Here is a 24,202-nt window from a genome sequence, read left to right on the forward strand (position 1 = left end):
CCTCACTCTTGGCTTCAAAGCCGTCCATCCCCCTCCCCCTCCTACCTCACCTCCCTTCTCTCCTTCTCCATCCCAGCCCGCACACTCTGCTACTCTGCCCAAACCTTCTCCCTGGGCCTCCATCTTGCCTGACCCCTGGCCCGCATCCTGCCTCTGGCCTGAAACACCCTCTCTCCCTTCCCAAATCCCACAGACAATAAATTTCCCCACCTTCAAAACCTTATTGAAGGCCCATCTCCTCCCAGAGGCCTTCCCTGTCTCCTGTCTCGTCTCCCAGAGGCCCATCTCCTCCCAGAGGCCTTTCCTGACTTAGCCGCACTTTTCATCTCCCACCCTTTCTGCATCACCCTGACTTGCTCTTCCCCTCCAGCCCCCAGCTCCACAGCACTCATGTATGTATAAACCTGTCATTTTCTTTATTTGTATTGACGTTTGTCTCCCCCCTGTAGACTGTGATCTCATTGTTGACAGGGAATGTCACCGTTTATTGTTGCATTGTATTTTCCCAAGCATTTAGTAGAGCAAACAGAAACACTTAATAAATACGATCGAATGATTGAATTAATGAACATGCAGATAAGTGAAGGCAGGACACTAAAATTCATTTATTCATTCATTCAATAGTATTTATTGAGTGCTTACTATGTGCAGTACACTGTACTAAGTGCTGGAAATGTACAGTTCGGCAACAGATGGAGACAATCCCTGCCCAGTGATGGGCTCACAGTCTAATCGGGGGAGACAGACAGCAAAGCAAAACAGAACAAAAGAAAACAAGACAACATTATTACAATAAATAGAATCAAGGGGATGTACATCTCATTTACAGAATAAATAGGGTAGTAAATGATATATACAAATGAGGACAGTGCTGAGGGGAGGGGAAGGGGGGAGGAGCAGAGAGTGGGCAGGGAGGGGATGTGATGAGTAACAGTATACAAACAGCTCATGGTTATTTTTATATTATTATTACCATTTTATTATCATTTTCCCCAACCCTGGAACTCCTTCCCTTTTCACATCTGGCATATCACTCCACCTCTCGCCATTTTCAAAGCCCTTCTGAATGGCCATCTTCTCTAGGACTATAAGCACACTGTGGTCAGGGAATGTGTTTCTTTATCACTGTACTCTCTCAAGCACTTAGTATAGTGCTCTGACACAGTAAGTACTCAGTAAATATGATTGGCTAAGTGACTGACTATTCCAAGTCTCTTCTTCAGTTATCACCCCAACTGCACACAGTAAGTACTAAATACATAGCACTGATTGATTTGTCATCCCCACTCCGCCTTTACATTCATTTATTCATTCATTCATTCAATCGTGTTTATTGAGAGCTTACTGTGTGCAGAGCACTGTACTAAGCACTTGGACAGTACAACTTGGCAACAGTTAGATACAGTTCCTACCTAGCAATGGGCTCACAGTCTAGAATTGAAACATAACAATAATAATAATAATACACTTAACAATAATAATGTTGGTATTTGTTAAGCGCTTACTATGTGCCGAGCCCTGTTCTAAGCGCTGGGGTAGACACAAGGGAATCAGGTTGTCCCACGTGGGGCTCACAGTCTTAATCCCCATTTTACAGATGAGGGAACTGAGGCCCAGAGAAGTTAAGTGACTTGCCCACAGTCACACAGCTGACAAGTGGCAGAGCTGGGATTCGAACTCATGAGCCCTGACTCCTTAAGTGCCAGGCACTGTACTAAACGCTGGGGTGGATATAAGCAAATCCGGTTGGATACAGTCCCTGTCCCAAGTGGGGCTCACGATCTCAATCCCCGTTTTCCAGATGGGATAACTGAGGCCCAGAGAAATGAAATGACTTGCCCAACGTCACCCAGCAGACAAGTAGAGGAGCAGGGATTGGAATCCATGACCATCTGACTCCCAGGCCTGGACTCTATCCACTACGCCATGCTACTACCCAAAGGACACCACCATTCTTATTAACATAAACCTTTACTCTGCTGTTTTCCGTATCTGCAACTTATTTTACTGTCTGATGCCCCCACTAAATTGTAAGGCCAATTATCTTGTTGTTTTCCAAATACAAAGTACAGTGGTCTTCACAAGTAAGCACTCAATAAATACCATCGACTGATCTAGAGTCATAGTATTCATTAAGCACCTACTGTGAGCAAAGCACTGTGGATACCAGACAGAACCGACTGAGTGAGGGATTGCGGGAGGAATTTCTTCAACTTCTCCCATCGCTGGATAAAAGCACGTCAACTCCTGTAACGGTTTCCCCTCTGGAGCTTTGAGATGCTACCAGACGCTCCCGATTTTGAAAGCATACCGACGTCTATTTGGGGAGCCCCTAATTCAAGTATTTTGGAGAGGAAAGATTTAAGGAATGCTGCAGTTCTATTAAATCTAAATAGTCCAGGACTAACCCTTGAACTAAGTTATTAAACTGTTGGAGGCAGAGAGGGAGGGAAGTGGGCGAGGTGGGTGACCTACCAAATAGTAGCATTCACTGAGTTGGCACTGTGTGCAAAGCACTGCATTAAAGCTCTTGGGTAAGTACAATAGAGTTAAGAAATCCTAACCCTGCCCTCAAGGAGTTTACAGTCTAGCAGGAAAGGCAGACAGTATAGTTGATGACCAAAGAGGAGGAGGATTTCATTTTAAGGAATGTTTTAGATCTCAGACGGTTTTTTCTTAGCGGAATCGAAAATCCAGAGAGAAGCGCATCCGTGGGGAACGGTGGACATTAATTCTCCTGTTATTTCAGAAATTAAAATCTGTAGGAGGCAATTCGATTCCATGTCCTTAATCTGGGATTCACAGCCCGAGCCTTCTTGAGGTACTGCGGTTCGATGGCGATGAATTAATTTCCTAGATGAACGAGAAGCTTCTCCAAAAGGATCTATGGAGTCATTTTTGTTTCCCATAATATTTTTTTTATTTTTATTTTGACAGAAGTTGTTTCGGTAAAAATGGTTATTTACCACCCTATCCTTTCTGTTGATAGCCAAAAGCAGACTTGGAGAGGGCAGTAACCAACCAATAACAGATAAATCTTGGCTGCCTTTTATTACTGTTCCAAATTATCCACCCGGACCCTGTGGGACAAGGTTATTTGAGGCTGCAGTTTCACACAGAGTCTTCCTGGAAGGTGGACTTTATTTTAAAGGCCACGTAGTACAATTGTGTGGGGATTTTCTTCCCTTGGTTCTTGTTATTAATGCTCTGTCGCACAAATATTTCATCCTGAAAAGCCTTGGTGGGATATTGTTATTTCCCTCTATTTCTCCTGGAGTAATAGTCTTTCTTGAGGACCCATGTGGGTGAACTGTAGTAAACCAGATGCTTGGGAAGTACAGAATCAATCAATAAATCAATGTATTTACCGAGTGCTGACTGTGTGCAAAGCACTATACCGAATGCTTCAGAGACTGTGGTACAACAGAAATGGTAGACGTGTTCTCTGCCCACAGTGAGCTTACAGTCTAGAGGGGAGATGGACATAAATATAAATGAATAATGAAGAGGAGACAAATAGATGACTTGATGACCAATTAGATGTTCTCAACACCACCTTTTTTACTGAACTCAACTCACTCACTCCCCTATCCCTTCATCGATCTCGGATCAGTAACCCACAACCCTGGATCACCTGCACTGTCTGCCTCCTTCACTCTTGTGCTCGAGCCGCAGAACGCTGCTGGCGGAATCTAAATATCAAGCTGACTTTGTCCACTGCAAGTTTATCCTTGCCTGCTTTAACTCTGCCCTCTCCTCTGCCCGGCAAAACTGTTTCTCTTAACTTACCTGCCCATCGCCCTCGCCAGTCCTTCCATACATTTAATTCCCTCCCCGGTCCCCTTGCCCCCTGACCCCATAATCCCTTGCCCCTGATGACCTAGTTGCCTATTTTATTCAGAAAATTGACCGATTTTAAATGTGAGCTCCCTAAAATGCAAAGCACTGTATGGGAAGCAGCATGGCTCAGTGGAAAGAGCCTGGGCTTCGGAGTCAGAGGTCATGGGTTTGACTCCCGCCTCTGCCACTTGTCAGCTGTGTGACTGTGTGACTGTGTGAAGAAGTCACTTCACTTCTCGATGCCTCAGTTACCCTCATCTGGAAAATGGGGATTAACTGTGAGCCTCACGTGGGACGACCTGATCACCCCGTATCTCCCCCAGTGCTTAGAACAGTGCTCCGCACATAGTAAGCGCTTAACAAATACCAACATTATCATTATTAAAATTTCCCCCGCCCCTCCTCAGTTCCTCCTCCTTCCAGTCCCCTCTTCATCTCTCCCATCCTTCCCAACAGTATCTCCAGAGGTAGTCTCCTGCCTCCTCTCAAAATCTACTGCCTCCGCCTGTGCATCCGACACCATTCCTTGGCACCTTATCAAAACCCTTGACTGCTCCCTAACTGCTATCTTCAACTGTTTGCTCTCCAATGGCTTCTTCCCCATGGCTTTTAATCATGTCTCTGTCTCCCCTATCCTAAAAAAACCCTCCCTTCACCCTATGACTCCCTCCACTTGTCACCCTATCTCCCTCCTCCCACTGCTGTCCAAAATCCTTGAGTGAGTTGCCCTACACCCACCAAATTCTCTCCTTGACCCTCTCCGATCTAACTTCCGTCCCCTCCGCTCCACAGAATCCGCCCTCTCAAAGGTCACCGATGATCTCCTCCTTGCCGAATCCAACGGCCTCTACTCCATCCTAGTCCTCCTTCACCTCTCAACTGCCTTCAACACTGCGGACCCCACCTTCCCTTCTCCTGGAAACATTATCCACTGTCTTCACTGACACTGTCTTCTCTTGGATCTCCTCTTTTCACTCTGGCAGTTCCTTCTCAGTCTCTTTCGTGGGCTCCTCCTCTGTTTCCCAACCCCTAACTGTGAGGTCCCTCAAGGTTCATTTCGGGGTCCCTTCTATTCTCCAACTACACCCACTCCCTCGAAGAACTCTTGCTCCCATGGTTTCAACTACCACCTCTATGAGGATGACACCCAAACCTACCTCTCCAGCCCTGATCTCTCTCCCTCTCTGCAGTCTCACGTTTCTTCCTGCCTTCAAGACATCTCTACTTGGGAGAAGCAGCGTGGCTCAGTGAAAAGAGCCCGGGCTTTGGAGTCAGGGGTCATGGGTTCGAATCCCGGCTCTGCCACTTGTCAGCTGACTGTGGGCAAGTCACTTAACTTCTCTGGGCCTCAGTTACCTCATCTGTAAAATGGGGATTAAGACTGTGAGCCCCACGTGGGACAACCTGATTCCCCTGTGTCTACCCCAGCACTTAGAACAGTGCTCTGCACATAGTAAGCGCTTAACAAATACCAGCATTATTACTTTGGATGGCCTCCAGTCACTGCAAGCTAAACATATCCAAAACAGAGCTCCTTATCTTCCCACCCAACCCTGTCCCCCCCTGACTTTCCCATCCCTGTAGAGAGCAGCACCATCTTTCCTGTCTCACAAGCCCATAACGTTGGCATTATCCTTGCCTCCTCTCTGCCATTCAACCCACATATTCGGTCCATCACTAAATCCTGTCAGTCCCACCTTCACAACATTGCAAAAATCCTCCCTTTCCTCTCCATCCAAACTGCTCCCACGTTAATCGAATCACTCATCCTATCCCACCTGGATGACTGCATCCCCGCTCCTCAGAAAACTCCAGTGCTTGCCCATCCACCTCCACATGAAACAGAAATTCCTCACCGTTGGCTCTAAAGCCCTCCTCCACCTTACCTCCCCCCCGCCCCCCGACATCACCTCAACACTCTCATTCTACAACCCAGCTTGCACCCTTCGCTCTTCTGGTGCTAACCTTCTACCTGTACCGCCATCTCACCTGTCTCACCACTTACCCCTGGCCCATGTCCTGCCTCTGGCCAGGAACGCCCTCCCTCCTCAAATCCCACAATGACTCTCCCCCCAGCCTCAAAGCCCTACTGAGGGCCCATCTCCGCCCCGAGGCCTTCCCTGACTAAGCCCCACTTTTCTTTGCTCTTTCCCATCTCCCCACTCCACAGCACTTATGTATATACTTGTCATTTCAATTATGCCTATCCGTGTGTATTTATGTCATTTTATTTATGTCTATATATTTGTATTGATATCTGTCTCCTCCGCCCCCAGACTGTGAGCTCACTGTGGCCTCTCATTATTGCTGTATCGTACTTTCCCAAGCACTTAGTACGGTACTCTGCACACAGCAAGCACCCAATAAATACGATTGAATGAATGAAGGTACCAGGCACTGTACTAAGCACTAGGGTGGATAGAAACAAATTGGATTGGACACAGTTTTTGTCCGATGTGGGACTCACAGCCTCAATCCCCATTTTACAGATGAGGTAACTGAGACACAGAGAAGTGAAACAACTGAGAAGCAGTGTGGCTCGCTGGAAAGAGCCCGGGCTTGGGAGTTAGAGGTCATGGGTTCTAATCCCGACTCCACCGCTTGTCAGCTGCGTGACTTTGGGCAAGTCGCTTCACTTCTCTGGGCCTCAGTTACCTCATATGTAAAATGGGGATTAAGACTTTGAGCCCCATGTGGGACAACCTGATCACCTTGTATCCCCCCAGCACTATGTGCTTTGCACATAGTAAATGCTTAAAAAATACCATCATTATTATTATTATTATTACTTGCCCAAAGTCACACAGCAGACCAGTGGTAGAGCCAGAATTAGAACCCATGACCTTCTGAATCCCAGGCCCATGCTCTCCATAACACCTTGCTGCTTCTTGGAGGAGATGTGAGCTTAGAAATGCCATGGGGAACGCATAACATTTCCAAATCTGAGACATGATAAATAATAGACTAACGCTACACCTTGCTCCGTGAACCAGTTGTGGACAGGGATTGTCTTTATTGCTATATTGTACTTCTCAAGTGCTTAGTACAGTGCTCTGCACACAGTAAGCACTCAATAAATATGATCGAATGAATGTATGAATGGTGGAGTGTTTCCTGATTGATTACGGTATTCCATATGATATTTTTTCCTTCCATCCCTAACAGCCGGACTGCCACCTGCATCTCCACCTCCGCTGGGCTGATAATCCATATGTGTCCGGAACAGTTCACACCAAGGACACCGCCCCGGGCCTCATCATGGGAGCAGGTGAGTGCTAAGCGCTCTGCACTCTGGGTCATTTATTCATCACCCAAACCTGCCGGTCTCACCTTCACAGATCCACCGTTTCCTCTCCATCCAATCCGCTACCTTGTTAGCACAATCACTCATCCTATCCCAACTGGATGGCTGCAGCATCCTCCTTTCTGAATTCCCAACCTCCTGGCTCTCCCCACTTCAGTCCATACTACACTCTGCTGCCCGGATTATGTTTCTACAGAAATGTTCTGGGCATGTCAACCCCCTCCTCAAAAATCTCCAGTGGTTACCTATCAACCTCCGTATCAAGCAAAAACTCCTCATTATTGGCTTCCAAGCTGTCCATCCCCTTGCCCCCTCCTACCTCACCTCTCTTCTCTCCTTCTCCATCCCAGCCCGCACACTCCACTCCTCTGCCACTGCTAACCTCCTTACTGGGCCTCCTTCTCGCCTGTCCCGCCATTGACCCCTGGCCCACGTCCTACCTCTGGCCTGGAACGCCCTCCCTCCTCACATCCACCCAACTCTCTTCCTCCCTTCAAAGCCCTACTGAGAGCTCACCACCTCCAGGAGGTCTTCCCAGACTGAGCACCCCTTGTCCTCTGCTCCTCCTCCCCTTCCCATCACCGGAAAACTGAGCACCCCTCCCTCTGTTCTACTCCCTTCCCTACTCCACAACACGTGTATATTTCTACATATTTATTATTCTGTCCGTTTTATTAATGTTGTGTATATATAGCTATAATTCTATATATCTATTTTGATGCCCTTGATGCCTGTCTACTTGTTTTGTTTTGTTCATTCATTTAATGATATTTATTGAGCTCTTACTGTATGCAGAACACCATACTAGGCGCTTGGAAAGTACAGTTTGGCAATTCTGTTGTCTGTCTCCCCCTTTTAGACTGTGGATCGTTGGGTAGGGATTGTATCTGTCTGTTGCCAAATTGTATTTTCCAAACGCTTAGTACGGTGCTCTTCACACAGTAAGGCTCAATAAATACGATTAAATGAATGAATGAATTCCTCCATCTTGGTATGGCCTAGTGGATAGAGCGTGGCTCTGGGGGTCAGAGGACTTTTTCATTCATTCATTCAATCAATCAATCATATTTATTGACCACTTACTATGTGAAGGGAGCTGTACTAAGCACTTGGGAGAGTACAATAGAACAATAAACAGACACATTCCCTGTCCACAACGAACTTACAGTCTAGAGGGGGAGACAGACGTTAATAGAAATAAATAAATGACAGATATGTATATAGGTTCTATGGGGCTGGGAGAGGGGATGAATAAAAAGAGCAAGTCAGGATGACAGAAGGGAGTGAGAGAAGAAGGAAGGGGGGCTTAATCAGCGAAGGCTTCTTGGAGGAGATGGGCTTTCAATAAGGCCTTGAAGTGGGGGAGAGTAATTGAAGTTGGATATGAAGAAGGAGGGCATTCCAGGCCACAGGTCTTACAGGCAAGGAGCATGACTACCAACTCTGTTATATCATACTCTCCCACTTAGTACGGTGCTCGGGACACAGTAAATACTCAATAAATACGTTTGATTGATTGACAGAATTATAACCAATTAAGGAAACGAACGTGCGGAAAACAGTTTGAACACCTCAGAAAGCTGACTGTTCCGTAGATTCAAGGTACTGTCATTTCCTCTATGGCAGTAGTGGAATTCCTCTGTGATAATTATTAACGATTATGATGCTCATTCAGTTGTATTTATCGAGCACTTACTGTGTACAGAGAGCTTTTGATGTGCCCAAAACTGTGCTAAACAGTGGGGTGCATCCAAGATCATCAGAGTGACACAGTCCCTGTCCCACACAGGGCTCACAATACGAGAGGGAAAGAGAGAGCAGAAATTTTATTCCCATTTCATTCATTCATTCATATTCATTGAGCCCTTACTCTCTGCAGAGCACTGTACTAAGGCTTCTTTTGGGCAGGGAATGGTGTCTCCCGACTCTGTTGTATTGTTCTCTCCTGAATGCTCAGTACAGTGCTTGGCACACCGTAAGGGCTCAATAAATAGCACTGACAGATTTTGAGAAGCAGCATGACCGAGTGGATAGAGCAAGGGCCTGGGAGTCAGAAAGACCTGGGTTCTATTCTCGGCTCTGCCACAGTGCCGCAAAATCCCAGCTCTGCCATTTGTCAGGTGGGTGACTTTGGGCAAGTCACTTCTCTGTGCCTCAGTTACCTCATCTGTAAAATGGGGATTAAGACTCTGAGCCCCACGTGGGACAACCTGATCACCTTGCATCCTCCCCAGTGCTTATAGCAGTGCTTTGTACATAGTAAGCGTTTAACAAATACCATTATGATTATGATTATGATTATTATATAGAGCCCGGGCCTGGGAGTTAGAAAGTCAGGGGTTCTAATCCCGGCTCCACCACTTGTCGGCTGTGTGACCTTGGGCAAGTCACCTCACTTCTCTAGGCCTCAATTACCTCACCAGTACAGTGGGGATTGAAACTGTGAGACCCTCGAGGTGACAGGAACTTCGTCCAACCCGATTTGCTTATATCCTCCTCAGCGCTTAGTACAGTGTCTGGCACATACTAAGTGCTAAACAAATACCATAATCATTATTATCATTATCACGTGAAAATATATGTCGAGTGCCTTTGAGGGCTAATCATTCTGCCTGCCTTACTGGAGCACCTGCGTCTGAAGAAACAGAGATTTGGGTTTATTTGTCATTTTCCTTTTTAAATCCATTCTCTTCCCCTCAACAGTGGGCCCTGCTGGCTCAGTTGATCTCAATGGGTGGTTTATGGCCTCTTCAGTTATTTCAGGAAACAGTTGATGCCAGGCACCTTCTGAAGCAAGACATGAGTGCTATGGTAATTTCGGGAAGATCATCAGTTATTATTGAAAATTAAGGTCGGGTTGGAGGTGCAGGAGGAAGCGGTAGATTTTGAGAGGAGATGGGAGACCTCTTGTCATAATGCTGGGAATGATGGGAGAATTAAAAAGGGAGTACCAGGAGGGAGGAACCTGAGAGGAAAAGGGGAAATTTAGGGAGATCACATAAGCGCTTAGTACAGTACTCTGCCTAAAGTAAGCGTTCAGTAAATACGATCGAATGACTGGTGGTTTCAATTTTATTGATAAAGTACTTGGTCAGGTCACTGTGGCAAGAGATTTGAATGCAAGCATGGAGATCAGAGTGGGGGGGGAGGGGGTGAGGTGAGAGCTCCTTCATTCATTCAATCATGTTTATTAATAATACTAATAATTTGATTTATAATATAATTTTATTTATATTGGGCTCTTCCAAGTGCTTAGTACAGTGCTCTGCAAAAAGTAAGCACTCAATAAATACGATTGATTGATTCAAAAAGGTGCTGTTGTACCTCCTGATTTCTCACCATTTCTGGGCCGATATGTCAACCCACAGCTGAGACACTTGGAGGAAAGCAACAAAACCATCATTCCAAGAATCTCGTTCCTTGAAACCCAACTCTTTGACTAGCAGTGTGACAATTTCAGGCTTTCAAGAATGCACAAGAATTTGAAAATTATCACATCAATGCCCACAAATTGTGCAGAAAAAAATATTAACTCTAAAACTCCCCATTAAAAGACACTTTCAATGCCTTATGTATCCTTTTAGAGAGATGAAACAGGATTTTGCATTTATATTTGATTTTGCTTCTTTTTAATCTTGGCAGAAAACTTTCTCCTTCTGGGGTAAAATGGTGAAAGGGAGTTCAATTGATGTGTAAATTTTTTACCTATGCCTCAAACCGCTAGAGGTTTCTTCCATGAAAATGTGCAACAAAGAGTAAATTCCATGTCCAGGATGGTTTGTGTGTGATGTCTAGCTTCATTCTGCCTTCATAATGATAATAATAATAATGATAGTATTTGTTAAGCACTTGCTACGAACCAATCACCATTCTAAGCTCTGGGATGGATACAAACTAATCAGGTTGGACACTATGTCCCACATGGGGCTCACGTCTTAATCCTCATTTTACCGAGGAGGTAACTGAGGCCCAGAGGAGTGAAGTGACTTGCCCAGGGTCACACAGCAGACAAGTGGTGGAGCGGGGATGAGAACCCAGGTCCTTCCAACTCCCAGGCTTGTGCTCTATCCACTAAACCATGCTACTTTTAAGTGATTGAGGCACAACAACAGAGGAGTAGACATTTTCCCTTCCACTCGAAGAGTTTGTAAAGCTTGAGAAGCAGAGTGGCCAAGTGGCTAGAGCCGGGGCCTGGAAGTCAGAAGGACTGGTTTCTAACTCCACCTCTGCCACTTGCCTGCATTGTGACCTTGGGTAAGTCCTTTCACTTCTCTGGGCCTCAATTCCCTCATCTGTAAAATGGAGTTGAAGACTGTGAGCCCCATGTCGGACAAGAACTGTGTCCAATCTAATTAGGTTGTATCCACCCCAGCCCTTAGTACAGTGTCTGACACATGGTAAAAACTTAACAAATAGCACAATTATTAATACTAGTAGTAGTTTTGTAAGCTTATTGTGGGCATGGAATACATCCACCGAGTTTGTTATATTGTTATATTGGAAAGTCCCAAGGTCTTAGTAGGGTGTTTAGTCCAGTGCTCAACCAATACTATTGGTTAATAATAATCTGTGTTGTACAGTGATAAAAGAATTTCCAGATAGGTGGGTGTATAGAATGAAAGGGATGAAAGTACAGGTCTGTGAAGCTGTTAGTTTGTGGTATAGGGAAGCAGCGTGGTGTTAAGGATAGAGAATAGGCCTGGGAGTCAGAAGGTCATGGGTTCTAATTCCTGCTCCGCCATTTTTCTTTTGTGTGACCTTGGGCAAGTCGCTTCTCGTCAGTGCTTGTACATCGCCTTGATTCTATTCTGTTTGCTATTGTTTTAATGAGGTGTTCATCCCCTCGATTCTATTTATTGCTATTGTTCTTGTCCGTCCGTCTCCCCCGATTAGACCGTGAGCCCGTCACTGGGCAGGGACTGTCTCTATCCGTTACTGATTTGTACATTCCAAGCGCTTAGTACAGTGCTCTGCACATAGTAAAAGCTCAATAAATATTATTGAATGAATGCTTAGAATGGTGCTTTGTACATAGTAAGCACTTAACAAATGCCATCGTTATTATTATTATTATTTCTAAGCCTCAGTTCTCTCATCTGTAAAGTGTAGATTGAGACCGTGAGTCCCATGAAGGAGAAGGATTGTGCCCACCCCGATTTGCCTGTATCCACCCCAGAGCTTAGTACGGTGCCTGACACATAGTAAGCCCTTCACAAATACTACAATTATGGCGTACTCTCACACTGGATGAGGTCGTGCTGCCCTGGGTTTTTGACAGTTTTCTCCTGCAGTCCAGTCAATCAAGCATAGTATTTATTGAGCGCTTTCTGAGCAGAGCACTGTTTTTAACTACTTGGGGAAAAAACTATAGAGTAGGGTTGTCACCAGGGGCTTGCAATCTAGAGGAGGATCTTACATTCTAGAGGAGGGGTTTACAGTCTCGAGGAGAGGCTTACAGTCTAGAAGAGGAGCTGAGAGTCTAGAGGAGGGCCTTTTAGTAGAGAAGCAGCGTGGCTCAGTGGAAAGAGCATGGGTTTGGGAGCCAGAGGTCATGGGTTCGAATCCCAGCTCTGCCACTTGTCAGCTGTGTGGCTGTGGGCAAGTCACTTCACTTCTCTGTGCCTCAGTTCCCTCATCTGTAAAATGGGGATGAAGATCGTGAGCCTCATGTGGGACAACCTGATTACCTTGTATACCCCAGCGCTTAGAACAGTGCTCTGCACATAGTAAATGCTTAACAAATACCAACATTATTATTATTATTATTACTAGTGGAGAGGCTGTCAGACTAAAACAGGAGCTTACAGTCTAGAGGAGGAGGTTTATAGTTTAGAGAAAGATCTTACAGTCTTGAGAAGGAGTTTACAGTCTAGAGGAGGAGTTTACAATCCAGAGGAGTAGTTTACAATCGAAAGGAGTGGCTTACAGTCTAGAGGAGGAGTTTATAGTCTAAAGAAGTAATTCACAGTTTAGAGAAGGGACTTCCAGTCTAGAGGAGTTGACAGTCTAGAGGAGAGGCTTAGCATCGAGAGGAGGAGCTTGCGGTCTAGAGAAGGAATTTACAGTCAAGAGGAGGAGTTTACAATCTAGAGGAGGAGTTTACAATCCAGAGGAGGAGTTTACAATCCAGAGGAGTAGTTTGCAATCGAAAGGAGTGGCTTACAGTCTAAAGGAGGAGCTTATAGTCTAGAGGAGTAATTCACAGTTTAGAGAAGGGGCTTCCAGTCTAGAGGAGGAGTTTAGAGTCTAGAGGAGAGCCTTAGAGTCTAGAGGAGAGGCTTAGAGTCTAGAGGAGGAGCTTGCAGTCTAGAGGAGGAATTTACAGTCAAGAGGAGGCGTTTACAACCTAGAGAAGGGGCTTGCAGTCTGCCCAACCTGGTCCCGCCTTCATATATCTCTACTATCTGGATTGTCACATGAAGCTTCGAGACTCTTTAGTTTGACCGATAAGAGGAAAGATTAGACAATTTAGTCTTAAGCAAATCTGTCAACCTGAAGCTTTGAGCATACTGTTTTCTTCCCAGTGTTTGTTGTTATTATTTAGCATTGATTGAAAATTGGCGAACAAGGAGTTTTATAGACAAGAGATTCTTCCATAATGGGTTGGTAATCGCTCTCTCGAGGGCAAGTTATATATTTGAAAAAAGAAAACCACAACACCACTCTGGAAATGTGAGGCGGGAGTTTTTCATGGGGAGTCCTGAATGCCAGAGAGTTTATTATAATCAAATTTTAAATTGCCTTTTTGCACTTTAGTGTTTCCTCAATTTGTTGCTGTGATTTGTAATGTCATTCCAGCCTACTCTTTGATTTGTAGAGTTCTTAGCTAGAAGGATTCTCAGCTTGTCCATTCCTCCCTTCCTGGGATATTTCCCTATTTTGCTTTTAGTGCTGGTGGTTCTTTACAGCTCTGCCATTAAGCCTATGGTGGTCAAATAGCCAGTCTCACTTAGAGTCTGGGCATGTTAGAACCTCTGTTGTCTGTGGATGAACAGCTTTTTCATAGTTTCTTTGACCTCCAAATTCAAAATGCCCTTTCTCTATCCACTATGTGCCAAGGAAGCAACTTTGGAATGAACTGGGTGAGGGATGAGTTTATTTTTATGGAGAAAGGCGTGTGTCCATCTGATTGAGAAGCAGCATAACTTAGCGGAAAGAGCCCCGGTCTTGGGAATCAGAGGTCATGGGTTCTAATCCTGGACCCACCACTTGTCTGCTGTGTGACCTTGGGCAAGTCCCTTAACTTCTCTGGGCCTCAGTTACCTCATCTGTAAAATGAGGATTAAGACTGTGAGCACCATGTTGGACAGACAACCTGATAACCTTGTACCTACCGCAGGACTTAGAACAGTATTTGGCACATAGTAAGTGTTTTAACAAAAGCCATCATCATCAACACCATCATCATCAAAAGCTTCATAAGGAAGGACTTGTTGTGAGCAGGGAATGTTTCTACCAATTCTGATGTACCGTACTCTTCAAAGTGCTTAATACAGTACCCTGCACACAGTAAGCGCTCAATAAATACACTTGATTGACTCATTGATTGACGGGAAGACAGGAAGGCCAAAGAGAAGAGCACCCGATGCGGAAAACATTAAGCACTGTTAAAACAAGAGAAACTGTGTGACCTAATGGAAAGAGTACATACTTTGGTTCTGATACTGGCTCCGCCACTTATTTTTTATGGTATTTTATCGTCTTCATCATCATCATCATCATCATAATAATGAATCGCGGGCTTTGTTAAACTCATAGTAGAAACATCTCGGCTTAGTGGAGAGAGTATGGGCCTGAGCATCAGAAGGACCTGGGTTCTAATACCAGCTCTGCCACTTGTCTGCTAGGTGACCTTGGGCAAGTCACTTAACTCATCTGTGCCTCCGTTCCCACATCTGTAAAATGGAGATTAATACCGTGAGCCTCATGCGGGAACAGAGACTGTGTCTAACTTGATGATCTTGTGTCTAACCCATTGCTTAATACAATGCCTAGCACATAGTATGCGCTTGCAAATTCCATAAAAAAACTCTAGTGAAATTATTAAGCATTTCATATCAATATCAGGGAGTGGATAAAAGCAAATAGTGCTTAGTACGGTTCTCCGTACACAGTAAGCGCTCAATAAATACCATTGCCTGATTGAAAGAAGCAGGTGGGGAAGCTAGCTAGAAAAAAGTGAGAGAAGCCTCCTCAAATACCATTTTTAAAAATAGCACATCCCTCTTCTTCCCCATTCACTCCCACTTACATCCACACAATAATTCAGCATTCCACACACCCTCTTTGAAATTTATGACAAGTCGTTAGACCTACAAGAATCCTAAGCATTTGGATCTGTACTCTTTGGGCATGCGGTATTCACAGCGCCTTCAGCACCACAGCACTTACGTCCATATCTACAAATTATTTATTTCTGTTAACGTCTGCCTCCCCCTCTCAATTGTAAACCCACTGTGGGCAGAGAACATGTCTAATAATAATAATAATAACAATAGTTATGTTACTTGTTAAGTACTTACTAGCGTGCCAAGCACTGTTCTAAGCACTGGGGTAGTTCAAGCTGATAAAATCAGACACAATCTCTATCCCCCATGGGGCTCACGGTCTTAATCCCCATTTTCCAGCTGAGGTAGCTGAGGCCCAGAGAAGTGAAGTGACTTGCCTAAGGTCACGTCACACAGCAGACAAGTGGTGGATCCAGGATTAGAACCCATGATCTTCTGACTCCCAGACCCAATCCACTAAGCCTCGCTGCCTATCCATAATAATGATGGTATTTGTTAAGTGCTTATTATGTGCCAGGCACTTTACTAAGCACTGGAGTGGATAAAAGCAAATAGTGCTTAGTATGGGGCTCTGTACACAGTAAGCGCTCAGTAAATACCATTGCTCGATTAAACAGAAGCAAGTAGGGAAGCTAGACTTTGCTGAATAATCGTGAAATTAATGAGCAGCATCTTAGAAGGATGGGATCTTCAGCCCAGGTATACCTGTGGGTTAGTTGTATTAGGTACCCAATTAGGAAAATCCATCAGGAGAAAAAAGCCATCAGCCACCGGATATTTTACTGTCCCTATCAGGCAGGATACTTACATTTAATTTTCCAAACCAGACAGTGATTAACTGTCAAGTGTTCACTTTCCTTGTGGATATTTTATCCCGTGATACAAAATGCAGACGACAAATGTAGAAATCATTTAGGATGACGCCTATCAGAAGTGAGTATTTTTAGAGGTTGTATTTTGATCTGGTGTTTTCCTCGTCCCTTGGGAAATGAGAGCAGCATGACAGTTTTGCTACAGGGAGTAAGGAGAGAGAAGCAGTGCGGCGTAATGGAAAGAGCTGAGGCCAAGAGAGCCAGAGGACGTGGGTTCTAATCCTGGCTCCACCACTTGCCTGCTGGGCGACCTTGGACAAATGACTTCACATCTCTGATCCTCACATCCTTCCTCTGCAAAAGGGACTTTCAATGGCTGTTCTCTCTCCTACTGTGAGCCCCTTGAGAGATCTGACAAGCTAGTATCTATCCCAGCACTGAGCACAGTGCTTGGTACATAGTAAGTATTTAACAAATGTGCCAATCATCTTTGTAATAATTATTATCATTATTATAGAAGCAACATGGAGTAGTAGAGAGAACACAGGCCTGGGAGTCAGAAGATCATGGGTTCAAATCCTGGGTCCACCACTTGTCTGCTGCATGACTTGGAATAAATCACTTCACTTCTCTGGTCCTCAGTTACCTCATCTGTAAAATGGGGATTGAGACTGTGAGCCCCATGAGGGACGGGGACTGAGTCCAACCCGATTTACTTTATCCACTCCAGTGCTTAGTACAGTGCCTGGCGCAGAGTAATCGCTTAACAAATATCATTATTATTATTGTTATTATTATGTAAAGAAGATGCATTATGTGTCTTCAAAGGCCGGCACCTTGGCATTCAAATCGCAAATCACAAATTTGCTCGGGAAGTTTATTTCACCTCACGTGGTACCTCAAACTTGCCACTGCTCTTTTATGTTTACGATGAAATGTCTGAGAGTTTGCTTTTGATGATATTAGGTTGAATGATAGTACTCGCTACCTAACTTTTTATTTTGAGCGCTCAGCTTGAAAACCTTTATTCAGGATGGCATTTTTCAAGTGCGATAAATCGCCCAGGGAATGCTTCTGTCACCAACGAGACGGTGTCAGATGAAATGTTTCTGAGGGCCAAACTGCGGCTTGTGTGCAGTCTCGAGACTTGTAAACCAAAATTGTGATTCTCCTACCCTTAGGGGAAGCTAATAATACCTCCACCCTCATTATTGTCAAAGCCTGGATTGGTCTCAGGTGGAGAAGTCAGCTAAGAATATTGGGTTTGCTAAATCACAGAACGCATCATCCTGAATTTGTCACTGACATTCACTGAGGCCAGGTTTCCAGTGGTGAAATGAAAGGTGGAATTTAGGCAAATTCCTGGTTGTTCGGATTTTTTTTTTTCTTGAAAATCTTTATTTTCCCTTACCGGGTTCATCATCAGTGTTGATGGTGGTATTTGATAAGCACTTATGTGCCGAACACTTTACTAAGCACTGTGGGAGAAACAAGCAAATCAGGTTCCACATGGGACTCACCATCTAAGTAGGAGGGAGAATAGCTATTGATTCCCCATTTTGCAGATGAGCGAACTGTGAGGCAAAGAAAATTTAAGAGGCTCGTCCAAGGTCACACCGTCAGTCAGTAAGTTGTATTCATTGGTAGCGCTGTACTAAGCACTGAGGAGAGTACAATTTAACAATAAACAGACACTTTCTCTTCCCAAAACAAACTTACAGTCTAGAGGGGGAGGCTGATATTAATATGAATAAATCAATGACAGATATGGACCTAGGCTGGGAGGGGAGATGAATAAAGGGAGCAAGTCAGGGAGACGCAGAAGGGAGTGGGAGAAGAGGAAAGGGAGGCTTAGTCAGTGAAGAAGTCTTGGAAGAGATGGGCCTTCAGTAAGGCTTTGAAGGCGGGGAGAGTAAATTGCCTATTGGATATGAGGAGAGAGGGTGTTTCAGGCCTGACGCGGGTCACGGGTGAGACATAGGTGAGATGGAGGTACAATATGTAAGTTGGCATCAATGGAGCCAAGTGTGCGAACTGGGTTGGACTAGGAGTGCAGCGAGGTGAGATAGGAGGGGGCAAGGGGATTGACTACTTTAAAGCCAATGGTAAACAAGCAAGTGGTAGAGCTGAGATTAGAACCCAGGTCCTCTGACTCCCAGGCCCGGGCTCTTTCCATTAGGCCACGCTGCTTCTTCTTGTGCAGAGATTTGAGGATAGACAAGAATAGGAGAAGATGTGGTTCCTGATCTTGAGTTTCCAGAGACCGACATATCAATTTTGTCTTTCTCTTCCTCTGTCTGTAAACTATCTCCGTGCTCTATTCTGTATGCTCCCTGAGGGCACAGGGGATGGGTTCTAACTCTGTTCTTCCAGGTGCTTAGTAGGTGCTCAATAAATACTCCCGATTGGTTTAAATTTATATAAAGCAGCAATTTTTTGCTTTAATGATCCATTCGTTCATTCAATTGTGTTTATTGAGTGCTTACTGTGTGCAAAGCACTGTACTAAAGTCTTGGGACAGTAGAATAGAACAACATACACATTCCCTACCCACAACAAGCTCACAGTTAATAATAATAATAATAATAATGATGATAAGGGAATGATAATGGTGATAATTATTATATCAGGCACTTACTATGTGTCCTGCACTGTTGGGGTAGATACAATGTAATCAGTCAGACACAGTCCCTGACCCACTATAGGCTCACAGCCCAAGCGCTTGTACATTCCAAGCGCTTAGTACAATGCTCTGCACATAGTAAGCGCTCAATACTATTGAATGAATGAAAGGAAGAACAGGATTTGAATTTCCAATTTACAGATGAGGAAACTGAGACTTAGGGCAGTTAACTGAATTGCCCGAGGTCACACAGTGGGCAAGTGGAGAAGCAGCATAACCTAGTGCCTAGAGTGTGGGCCTGGGACTCAGAAGGACCTGTAAATATTTTTCAATTCTATATCGTAAATCACCTATTTATTCATATGAATGTCTGTCTCCCCCCATAAGACTGGAACCTCTTTATGGGCAGGGAACGTGTCTGCTAATTCTGGTGAATTGTACTCTCCCAAATGTTAGCGGCACCAGAGGAGCAGAGTGTGTGGGTGGGGTGGAGAAGGAGAGAAAGGAGGTGAGGTAGGAGGGAGCGAGGGGATGGACGGCTTTGAAGCCAAGAGTGAGGAGTTTTTGCTTGATACAAAGATTGATGGGCAACCACTAGACATTTTTGAGGAGGGGAGTGACATGCCCAGAGTGTTTCTGTAGAAAGAAAATCCGGGCAGCAGAGTGAGGTATAGAATGAAGCAGGGAGAGGCAGGAGGTTGGGAGATCAGAAAGGATTTAAGAGAGAGTGCAGTAGAGTAAGTAGACATAATCTTTGACTTCAAAGAAAGTACAGTCTAGCGGGGGATAGAGAAGCAAAAATACATTACTGAGAGGAGGATGCAATAGAGTAAGGAAAAAAAAATATGTACCTTAGCATTTATGATGCTTCCCCCTCTGGACCGTAAGCTCTTCACAGGCAGGGATCGTGTCTACCAACTGTATTGTCCTGTGCCAGGCAGCAGCAGCACGGGCGGGAGTCGAGGGCAGAGACTCAAGTTGACTGTGTGGAAAGATCCATCCTTCCCGTCCCGCAGGCCCGCAATCTCGGTGTCATCCTTGACTCGTCCCTCTCGTTCACCCGACACGTCCTATCCGTTACCAAGACCTGCCGGTTTCACCTCTACGATATCGCCAAGATCCGCCCTTTCCTCTCCACCCAAACGGCTACCTTACTATTACGGGCTCTCGTTATATCCCGGCTAGACTACCGTGTCAGCCTTCTCTCTGACCTCCCTTCCTCCTCTCTCGCCCCGCTCCGGTCTATTCTTCACTCCGCTGCCCGGCTCATCTTCCCGCAGAGACGATCTGGGCATGTCACTCCCCTTCTTAAACAACTCCAGTGGTTGCCCATCGACCTCCGCTCCAAACAAAAACTCCTCACTCTAGGCTTCGAGGCTCTCCGTCACCTTGCCCCTTCCTACCTCTCCTCCCTTCTCTCTTTCTACCGCCCACCCCGCACGCTCCGCTCCTCTGCCGCCCGCCTCCTCGCCGTCCCTCGGTCTCGCCCGTCCCGCCGTCGACCCCCGGGTCACGTCCTCCCGCGGTCCCGGAACGCCCTCCCTCCTCACCTCCGCCAAACCGATTCTCTTTCCCTCTTCAAAACCTTACTTAAAAATCACCTCCTCCGAGAGGCCTTCCCAGACTGAGCTCCTCTTCCCCCTCTACTCCCTCTGCCATCCCCCCTTTTACCTCTCCGCAGCAAAAGCCTCATTTTCCCCTTTTCCCTCTGCTCCTCCACCTCTCCCTTCCCATCCCCACAGCACTGTACTCCTCCGCTCAACTGTATATATTTTCGTTACCCTATTTATTTTGTTAATGAATTGTACATCGCCTCGATTCTATTTAGTCGCCATCGGTTTTTACGAGATGTTCTTCCCCTCGACGCTGTTTAGTGCCATTGTTCTCGTCTGTCCGTCTCCCCCGATTAGACCGTAAGCCCGTCAAACGGCAGGGACCGTCTCTATCTGTTGCCGACTTGTTCATCCCAAGCGCTTAGTACAGTGCTCTGCACATAGTAAGCGCTCAATAAATACTATTGAATGAATGAATGAATGAAAGAGGCGATGGTCAACCGCTTCCAGATTTTTACCGAGAAAACTCTGTGGATCCACTACCCGAACGATTGCAGCTGGAGGTGGGCGTTCTGGGAGAGATATGTCCGTGGCGTCGCTATGGGTCGGAGACAAATCCAGACAAATCCACAGCGTAAGACAAGTTCTGCCTGCTGTGAGCACTCGATAAATCCCATTGATTGATCGAAGTGAGAGAGATAGGAGAGACCTACCTGTAATTTATTTTAGAGTCTGTCTTCCCTGCTTGATTTTGAGCTCCGTTAAGGGCAGGGTTTATGTCTACGAATTCTATCGTATCAGTTGGATTTATCAATCGTGTAGAGCATACTGTTATTATTATGGTATTTGTTAAGTGCTTACTATGTGCCAAGCACTGTTCTAAGCGCTGGGGGAGCTACAAGAAAATCAGGTTGTCCCACGTGGGGTTCACAGTCATAATCCCCATATGACAGATGAGATAACTGAGGAACAGAGAAGTTAAGTGACTTGCCCTAGGTCACACAGCGGACTAGTGGCAGAGCCGGGATTAGAACCCACGACCTCTGCCTCCTAAATCCGGACTCTTGGCCACTAGGCCACGCTTATAGGTAATATAAGAGCTTGGTAGAGAACAACAGAGCAGAACTGTTAGATACGTTCGCTGCCTACAAGGACCTTACAGCCTAGAGGAGGAACTTAGCACTAGTTGGTTTATTTTGTTGTTGTTTGTTTGTTTTAAATGATATTAAGTGTTTGCTTTGTGCCAGGCACTCTTCTAAGTGTCTGGTCATGGCACTGAGTGGTCATGGGTTCCAATCCTGGTTTTCCCACTTGTCTGCTGGTGACCATGCACAAGTTACTTTACATCTCTGTGCCTCATCTACCTCATTTGTAAAATAGGAGTTGAGAATGTGAGCCCCAAGTGGGACAGGGACTTTGCTCAACCTGATTTGCTTCTGTCCACCACGGCGCTAAGTAGAGTGCTTGGCAAATAGTAAGCGCCTAACAAATACCATTGTTATTATTATTACGAGCTGGGGAACATAGGAGATAATCAGATTGGACACCATCTGATTATCTGATTATCTGATTTAGCTCACAGTCTAAATCCCCATTTTACAGAGGAGGGAACTGAGTCCCAGAGAAATGAAGTGACTTGCCCTGGTCTCAGAGCAGACAAGTGGCAGAGTCAGGATTAGAACCGAGGTTTCCCGGCTCCCAGGCCTCACTTCTTTCCACTAGGGCCAGTGCTCTATATGGAATAAGTGATCAATAAATACTAGTGATAATTAGCATGATCAATAAAAGTGTGGACAGCCCAACATTCCTGAAAGTAACCGGGGATGCAGAGAAGCAGCGGGGTTTAGGGGAAAGAGCACGGCCTTGGCAGTCAGAGGTCTTGAGTTCTAACCCTGCCCCCGCCACTTGTCAGCTGGGTGACTTTGGGCAAGTCACTTAAATTCTCTGTGCCTCACTTACCTCCTCTGTAAAATGGGGATTAGGACTTTGAGCCCCACGTGGGATAAACTGATAGCCTTGTATCTATTCCAGCTCTTAGAACAGTGCTTGGCACATAGTAAGAGCTTACCAAATACCATCATCATCAACATTATTATTATTATTAATCTTTGACATCTGCAACTTTATCTTTTGTTCAGGTAACCTGGGTTCTCAGCTGGTGGAGTATAAAGAAGAAATGTACATCACCTCCGACTGCGGAAATAGCTGGAGACAGGTAAATTAGTTGAACCAAGATATCCCCAGAAATCTGGGAGGGTCTGGGCAAAAAGCTGCTCCAAAGTCCTGCGAGAGAGTACGTGGTGGGGTTGCGGGGGTGACTTCTCTGTGCCTCAGTTACCTCATCTGTAAAATGGAGATTAAGACTGTGAGCCCCACGTGGGACAACCTGATAACCTTGTTTTTATTCCAAAGCTTAGAACAGTGCTTGGCACATAGTAAGCACTTAACAAATACCATCAACATTATTATTATATTGTTAATATCTAGAGATAGATAAGTTAGCTGGACCAGAACGCTACCAGAAATCTGAGAATCCTGGCAAAACTCTCCTTATCTTCTCACCCAGACCCTGTGTTCCCCCTGATTTTCTCGTTACTGTAGACAGCACCACCATCCTTCATGTCTCACAAGCCCATAACCTCAGCATTATCCTTGACTCTTCTCTCTCATTAAACCCACATATTCAATCTGTCACTAAATTCTGTCGGTGCCACTTTCACAACATCGCTAAAATTCACCCTTTCCTCTCCATTCAAACTGCTCCCATGTTAATCCAGTCTCTCATCCTCTCCCGCCGGGATTACTGCATCAGCCTTCTTGCTGACCTCCCTGACTCCTGTCTTTCTCCACTCCAGTCCATATTTTGCTCTCCTGCCAGGATCATTTTTCTACAGAAACATTCGGGACATGTCACCCCACTCCTCAAGAACCTCCAGTGGTTGCCTATCCACCTTGGCATCAAACAGAAACTCCTCACCATTGGCTTTTAAGCTCTCCATCACCTTGCCCCCCATCTACCTCACCTCCGTCTCTCCTCTACAACCCAGCCCACACATTTCACTCACCTATTGCCCACCTACTCTCGGTTCCTCAGTCTCTCCCATGTCAACACCACCCCCGGCCCACGTCCTGCCTCTGGCCGGGAACGGCCTCCCTCCTCAAATCCCACAGAATAGTACTCTCCCCCTCTTCAAAGCCCTGCTGAAGGTGCATCTCCTCCAAGAGGCCCTCCCAGACTAAGCCCCACTTTTTCTCATCTCCCGCTCCCTTCTGCGTCGCCCTGACTCGCTCTTTTATCTCTTCCCCCCTCCCATCCCCACAGCACTTCCATCCATAGCTATCATTTATTTATTTGTATTGATGTCTGTCTCCCCACCACAAACTGTAAGCTTGTTGTGGGCAGGGAATGTGTCTGTTTATTGTTGTATTGTACTCTCCCAAGTGCTTACTACAGTGCTCTGCATTCATTCATTCAATCATATTTATTGAGCACTTACTGTGTGCAGAGCACTGTACTAAGGGCTTGGAAAGTTCAATTTGGCAACAGATAGAGACAATCCCTACCCAACAACAGGCTCACAGTCTAGAAGTGGGAAGACAGACAACAAAACAAAACAAGTAGACAAGCGTCAATACCATCGAAAGAGATAAATAGAATTATAGATATATACACATTGATAAAATAGAGTAATAAATATGTACATATATACAAAAGTGCTGTGGGGCAGGGAGGTGGGTAGAGCAGAGGGAGGGAAGGAGTCAGGATTGTTGGGGGAGGAGGA

General features: G+C 45.5%; 1 protein-coding gene across 3 annotated transcripts in view; it reads left to right on the forward strand.

The window, feature by feature from the left end:
- SORCS2 (sortilin related VPS10 domain containing receptor 2) overlaps positions 1 to 24,202 on the forward strand; it is a 1,085,532-nt gene that overhangs the window by 932,250 nt on the left and 129,080 nt on the right. For all 3 annotated transcript variants that reach the window (XM_029063664.2, XM_029063665.2, XM_029063667.2), the window contains 2 exons: positions 7,006 to 7,108; positions 22,559 to 22,635. In XM_029063664.2, coding sequence (XP_028919497.1) covers positions 7,006 to 7,108; positions 22,559 to 22,635 — 180 coding nt within the window. The remainder of the gene's footprint in view (positions 1 to 7,005; positions 7,109 to 22,558; positions 22,636 to 24,202) is intronic.

Source organism: Ornithorhynchus anatinus, chromosome 4 (genome assembly GCF_004115215.2).
Source record: "Ornithorhynchus anatinus isolate Pmale09 chromosome 4, mOrnAna1.pri.v4, whole genome shotgun sequence".
NCBI classification, from domain to species: Eukaryota; Metazoa; Chordata; class Mammalia; order Monotremata; family Ornithorhynchidae; genus Ornithorhynchus; species Ornithorhynchus anatinus.